The 7,184-nt window shown below is 38.8% G+C and overlaps 1 protein-coding gene across 3 annotated transcripts in view; it reads left to right on the top strand.

Moving 5' to 3' along the window:
- LOC122553207 (dynein light chain Tctex-type protein 2-like) overlaps window positions 1–6,540 on the top strand; it is a 10,670-nt gene extending 4,130 nt beyond the window's left edge. Inside the window, exons 2-5 of one of the 3 annotated variants that reach the window (XR_006312628.1) lie at window positions 1,776–1,994; window positions 2,536–2,688; window positions 2,806–2,868; window positions 6,197–6,282. Coding sequence is in view for 2 of the 3 variants with exons in the window: in XM_043696803.1 (XP_043552738.1) it covers window positions 1,776–1,994; window positions 2,536–2,688; window positions 6,197–6,307 (483 nt within the window). In the remaining variant the exon portion in view is untranslated. Of the gene's footprint in view, window positions 1–1,775; window positions 1,995–2,535; window positions 2,689–2,805; window positions 3,437–6,196 lie in introns of those variants that run through there. The other 2 variants (XM_043696803.1, XM_043696804.1) reach the window with 2 other exon arrangements.
- The last annotated feature ends 644 nt before the right edge of the window (window positions 6,541–7,184 follow it).

Raw genomic sequence — 7,184 nt, 5'->3', positions numbered from 1 at the left:
GTTGCTGGAAAAGCGCAGCAGGTCAGGCAGCATCCAAGGAACAGGAGAATCGACGTTTCGGGCATAAGCCCTTCTGGCTTATGCCCGAAACGTCGATTCTCCTGTTCCCTGGATGCTGCCTGACCTGCTGCGCTTTTCCAGCAACACATTTTCAGCTCTGATCTCCAGCATCTGCAGACCTCACTTTCTCCTTTAGATTTATGAAGCCTATCCCTGTATAGAAAATAATCTGTGCCTCTGTTCTCCCTACCAAATTGCATAACCTCACGCTATCCCACATTATATTCCATTTGCTAATTCTTTGTACAAATTCCTAGTCTGTACATATCTTTCTGCAGCCTCCCTGCTTCCAAAACTGTACTTGTACCTCCACCTAATATGTCAACTGCAAACTTAGCAACAACGCCCTCAGGCTGTTTTGTCCATGTCATTAACTTTAATGTGAATTGTTGTTCCAATATGGACTTCTGCAGAACTCTGCTAGACAGTATCCTGAAAAAAGACCCCATTATCTCCACACTCTGCCTTCTGCCAGTCAGCCAATTCTCTAACTATACCAGTACTTTGCCTCTCACACCATGGACTCTTATTTCGCAGCTTCCTTCATGACACTTGTCAAAGATGTTCTAGAAATTCAAATAGATCATGCATGTTGGATCTCCTTTGCGTAACTTGCTCATAAAGTCTAAGATTTGCCAAGCATGAACTCTCCTTGACAAAGCTGTGCTGACTGAGTCCTAGTTTTGAACTGTTAGTGTGGTAAGGGACCATTTGGCCTATCAAGTCTGCACCAAACGTTGGAAGAGCGTGCAATATACATCCAGCTCCCTACCCTATCCGTGTATCCCTATGTTTACCATGGCAAATGTACCTATTCTACACATCTCTGGGCACTATGGAGCAATTTACCATGGCCAAGCCACCTATTGTGCACCTAATAAGTAATCTGCAATCTCATCCTTGATAATAGACTCTAAATACTTACCAACGAGCAAGGTCAGGCTAATTGGCAAAATCTTAGTATGCAAGGGCAGTAAGAGACTAAGAAGGTTAATTGAATTGAAAGTAGTTAAGATATGCTTTATTTATACAAGGCACTGGTGAGGTCAAATCTCAAATACTGCGTATGGTTTTAATCTTGTATTTTGGAAGAATGTAAATGTGTGTTGGGGGCAATTCAGAGGAGATTTACAAGATTGACTCCTGGAATGAGTGGACCGACTGAGGAAACATTGGACTATCTGGGCTTATTTCCACGAGTTGAGGAATGAGGAGTGATTTGATTGATACATGAAAGATCAAGAATGATTTTGACAAGGTGGATGTGAATATGATTTTTTTTCTCTCTCTGTCTTGTGGGTGAGCCAAGACTAGGGGACACGGTTTGTATCATTAAGTGTTCTCCTTTGTAGATAGAGATCAGGGCCATTTTGTTCTGAAGATGAGTGTTCAAACTTTCTATATCGGAAGAAAATGGAGGCAGGTCATTGAGTTTTTTTTGAGGTAGATAGATTAATGCTTTCTCTCAAGATTATCAGGGTTAGATGGGAACATGAAATTGAAACCACAAGCAGTTGTGGCATGATCTTCTTGAAAGGTCAACAGGCTGAATGGCTTACTTCTAATTTCATCTGTTCATAAGCAGATACTAGAAGTTTAGAACTATCCATTCTGTTATATTTTCATTCTAAAGTAAGCAATACCACAGATATGTGCTGAGCAGATTGTTTATGACTTAATCTAATCCTCCTTGTCACCAACTTTCTCGAGTTAAGTTTCATGAGATCCTAAAGGAAAGGTTACATGACACTATCCTTCAAGTTGTGCATGTAGACAAGAGTGAACTGGATGAAGATGATGATGATGTCTTTGAAGAACCTTTAACCTGGAAACCTAGTCTTGTGAAGCAAAAAATGGCTAATACCTATAAAATGGTTCCAGATAGAGAATTTGACTTTGCTGCAGTTGCAAGAAGGATGGATGAGCTTTTCGAGGTAATGTGTACAGTTTTTAAACAAGATGTTTGTTATTTCTTCATGGGAGTCCCTAATTGTCCCTGAGAGCAAGTGGGAAGCCACTGTGGTTTAGTGGTCACTGTGGGACTTGCATCTGAAATTCAATATCCCAGATAATATGATGTTCGATAAGTTTGGGAAGGGGTTGTTGGGGAAGCAGCCAGGAGAACGTGGAAATAATCTCTAACATTTAATAACTGTAAACAGCCAACTAAATATAGTAATCTTGATTTTTGGGTGCATCTAATGGCAACATCATTGCCTATAGGGAAGGGTAATGGAACTCTGTTCATACAGTCAGCTGGACTGGAACTATTAGAGCAGATTAAATCCATGGTAAAAGAATCATGCTAGATTGTCACTAGTGGTACCGGTAGGAAAATACTTGTAAAATACTTAACATTACACTATTTTATTTTGATAGTATGAGGAGGAAAATAAACCAGCTAATTTCTTTGCTAGGAAACAAAATTGTTTTAAATTGATGAAAGACAATATCAAGTTTTATTTTTTTTTAAAGGCTAAGCTAAGAGATAAGGACATTTACAATTTTAAGGCATTGACTCTTGCCCTTTCTGATGATGTGAGAGCCATAGCAAAAGATTTGGCACCTGAACGGTTCAAATTAATTGCTAGAGTTTTCACTGGAGAACTGAAAAATCAAGGTATAATGGTGAGTAAATCATTTCAAGTTGACAATAGTTTTCAAAAATAACTTCTTTATGGAAACAGTAGTATGAAAAGTCCATGATGCTTTTTTTTATTCCAAGTGGTTTTGTCCATCTTGTAGGTGTAAATCAACAGAATATTCAACTACTAAAGACCATAGGCTGATATTACTTGCACCTGGCAGGTATGTTTTCAGTGTGGAGACATGCAAAATAGGGCAGGTGTCCAGGCTATCACATTCCCATCTACTCTTGAGCTTACCCTCAATAAGGACAGTGGCAAAATCAGCATTACACCTATCAAATGTAAATAAACAAACTGTTAAAAGTTGAACTAAATCTAATATTACCCTGACTATGCCATAAAACGATTAGTGTGGGCAGGTACAAATTGGCAGCTATTTTGTTTTCTCCAAAATGTTAAGGCTGGGAAGAAAGGGGTTCATTATCTTTGGAGGGTGCCCTTTGCCCACTGGGATCATCCTTTGAGACGATAGTTACCTCCTCCCTACCTGCTTGTACTTCAAAACCTTATCCCCTAAAGAGGGCACAGCCTTCCCACCCAACATTCTCCTGGCTATCTCATTGAGATTCTATGGCTGTCATCTTCCTGAGCCTGCTTGCAGTCCTGGCAGTGTGCTCTACCAAGCTGTGCTGTTGAGACTGTTATCAGATTTGCTGGCAGCTCCAGATGGGAAGGACTTTTTATATTGCAAAAAATATACTTTATTAATTTCTTTAAAAAAACTCAGAATCATTGAATCCCTACAGTGTCAATTCAGACCATTTATCCCATTGAATTCACACTGACCCTCCAAAAAACATTCCACACCTCTTACCTTATCTCCTGCAATTCTCGTGGCTAATCCACCTATCCTGCACATCCCTGGACACTTTGATTGGGCATGCTAAATTGCCCAATGACCTGCACATCTTTGGACTGTGTGAAGAAACTGGAGCACCTGGAGGAATCCCACACAAGTGTGGGGAGAATGTGCAACCTCCTGACAGATTTGCCCTAGTTTGGAATTGAACCTGGGTTCCTGCTGAGCCACTGTGCTGCCCAGTCCTTTTGGATTAATTATATTGAACGTCACCAGATGGGTGTTTAGAGATGCAGAATGGTTAGTTTAATTTAGATAAGTGTGAGGTGCTGCATTTTGGAAAGGCAAATCAAGACAAGATGTTTACACTTAATGGTGAGGCTTTGTGGAGTGTTTCTGAACAAAGAGACTTTGGAGTCTAGGTTCATTCTTTGTTGAAAATGGAGTCGCAGGTAGATAGGCTAATGAAGAAGTCGTTTAGTATGCTTGCCTTTATTGGTCAGAGCATTGAGTATAGGAGTTGTAAGGTCATTTGTCCAGGGATGTGCAGGCTAGGTGAGTTAGCCACGGGAAATACAGGGGATATGGTAAGGGGTATGGAATGTTCTTTGGAGGGTCAGTATAGATTCAATGGGACAAATGGCCTGCTCTCACACTGTCGAGATTAAATGATTGAGTTTTTTTTTTAAAATGAATTTTTTTTTTGCAATATGAAAAGTCCTGTCCTCTGGCGCTGTCAGCAAATCTGATAACAGTCTCAACAGCAGGGCATTGGTTAGGGCACTTTTAGAATATTGCGTGCAATTCTGGTCTCCCTCCTCTCAGAAGGACATTGTGAAACTTGAAAGGGTTCACAAAAGATGTACAAGGATGTTGCCAGTGTTGGAAGATTTGAGCTATAGGGAGAGGCTGACGCTCTTTTTTCCCAGGAATGTGAGGCTGAGGGATGACCTTTATAGAGGTTTATAAAATCAGGGGCATGGATAACATAAATAGATAAGATCTTTTCCCTGCGATGTGACAGTCCAGAAGTGGAGGGCATAGATTTAAGGTGAGAGGGGAAAGATATAAAAGGCCACTCCCCCTGCCACCAACACAGCTTTGTGTACTATCTATAAAATGTCTGTAGAAATTCAAAAGATCCTTAGACAGCACCTTCCAAAGCCACAACCATTTCCAATGAGAAGGACCGGGCAGCAGATACATGGGAAGGCTACCACCTCCAAGTTCCCCACCAAGCCACCCACCATCCAGACTTTGAAGTATATTGCCATTCTTTCAGTATTGTCGGGTCAAAAACCTGGAATTCCATCCCTAAAGGTATTGTGCATCCACCTAAAGCATGTGAGTGGCAGCTCACCATCCACTTCTCAAGGGCAATTAATGCTGGCCTGCCAGTTTCCATGAGTGAATTTAAAAAAAAACTGATTTTAGTACAATTAAAATAGTATCCCATCCGAAAAAATAGGAATAGAATGAAAGGAACTGTGTATGCTGTATATTATGAGTAGCTAAGATAGAGTATATGTAGGAGAGTCCTAGGGAAATCAGCTGAGCAAATAACACAAAAGTGCATATGGCCTACTTATTCAGGGAAAACGATCTACACAAAATTCCAAATACTCTTTAGCATTTTGGAGGCCCTGCTCACAAATGTATTTGCATTTCTTTGGCTCTGATGATGTTACTTTTATGTGTTTATCATACCCTGCATTTTCCTGTTGGATGCAAGTTTTAAAGCAGGAGAAAGTAAGGACTGCAGATGCTGGAGATCAGAGTCAAAAAGTGTGGTGCTGGAAAAGCACAGCCAGTCAAGTAGCATCTGAGGAGCAGGAGAGTCGACGTTTCGAGCATGAGCTCTTCATCCGTTTAAAAGCATCTGATTTTAAGCATGTCCAAACATAAAATTATTTGGATCTCTATACAATTTATGAATAAAGTATATTTTTCAAATATAAAAAAAAAAGGTGCTCCATCTAGTGGTGACATTGACCACAAAGAGAGCCTTTTAAAAATGGTACTGAGTCAGGTTCGCTTTTTTAATAGCAGTTGTAAAAAAAAAAGTCATGAAGGACAGAACTTGATTATTGTTGAAAAGAAGACATGTTGAAGCTTTTTTTTTGTGTTGCCAAAGTTTTTTTGTATTGTACTCAGCAGAACAGCAGTGGGAATAACAATTTCAAAGGGCCATAATGTGGATGTGCTGGTGTTGGACTGGGGTGTATAAAGTTTAAAAATCACAACACCATGTTATAGTCCAAGAGGTTTATTTGGAAGTACTAGCTTTCGGAGCGCTGCTCCTTCATCGGGTAGCTGTGGAGCAGCAGTCCAAAAGCTAATAGTTCTAAATAAACCTGTTGGACTATAACCTGATGTTGTGTGATTTTAACTAATTTCAAAGGGAATGTTTGGGAAGAGAAACAGTGTTGATTTGTTGGTAAGAGGCTTTGACAAATCAGAGTCCACTTGCTAATCAGTCAGCACCCTGTATCTCATGCCATACAAATTGGTGTGAGATAGCATGTCTGTTTTTCAGCAATTTAAAAAACCCATTTATAACTAAATCTACTCTGAAACGACAACTTAATTTATCATTAAATTTTTCATTTTATTTTGAATTAAGAATATTTTGTTTTTGAAATGATAGTGTCTTACATCGTTTTGAATATATTTTACTTTAATTATATAGATTGCCAGCAGATTTCTGTGGGATCCAGAACATGACAGTTGGTGTGAAAGCCATTTTCATACCACTACGTTTTTTGTCGTAGGAACTGTTTATGCTGTATATTATGAATAGCAGTATTGTAATAAAATGTTTACTTTTTAGAAATTTGAGTTAAGATGCAATGCATGTTACTGGAGGCACTAAGCCTAAATTTAACATTGTTTAGATATACAAATTGTCATATCTGCTCTTACTTTTGCAATTTGAAAAAAATGATTTTTCATTGAAAGGATTGTTCTGATATTGAAACTTAACTAATTGTCTTGTGTTTTAGTAAATATTTCAGAGTACAAATAAACTTACAAAATTTGAAAGCATTTGTAAATAGAACTTGCATCATTTGTGAAAAATGCAAATTCACATTGTAAACAAATGGCACTATGTAGGCTGTTTATTCTGTAATGATGTTAATTCTCTTCCTTTTGCAGATTAACTCCAAACAATTTTTCTAGATACATTCCTGGAACTAGTGGTAGTTGCTTGTTCCAGTTTCTAATAATCTATCCTGTTAGAAAATCATTGAACGTTACTGCAGGATGCTTTCAGGCTTTTGAGCCTTTCAAGGGGCAGTTGAGTTAGTCCTAATCATCACTTTTTTTCCCCATTTCCCTGTAATTTGTTTAACTATTCATCCAATCCATTTGGAAGGCTACTATTTGATTGATTGTCATTGATTCATTGTCCCCTGATTTGATGATTGATAGTGTCTACTCGAAGTCATTCATATTACTGAACAAGCCAGGTTTTGACCCCATTGATCTTTGTGCACATGGAGTCAGAAGACCCATGAAGTAGTAGAATCTAGAGTGTAGGATTGCTTCCTTTTCTTCCCTTCTATGCCACTGTGCCTCATTATTAGGATAGTCTGACTTGACTGTAATGAAGCTTGAGACATAATTTGTCACAACTCTGAACAGTATATTGCACGTTCCTCAGACATTAACAGTAA

The sequence above is a fragment of the Chiloscyllium plagiosum genome, chromosome 9 (assembly GCF_004010195.1).
Source record: "Chiloscyllium plagiosum isolate BGI_BamShark_2017 chromosome 9, ASM401019v2, whole genome shotgun sequence".
Classification (NCBI taxonomy): Eukaryota; Metazoa; Chordata; class Chondrichthyes; order Orectolobiformes; family Hemiscylliidae; genus Chiloscyllium; species Chiloscyllium plagiosum.
The sequence above is the reverse complement of the archived record's forward strand: the minus strand, read 5'-3'. Positions and strand labels throughout refer to the sequence as shown.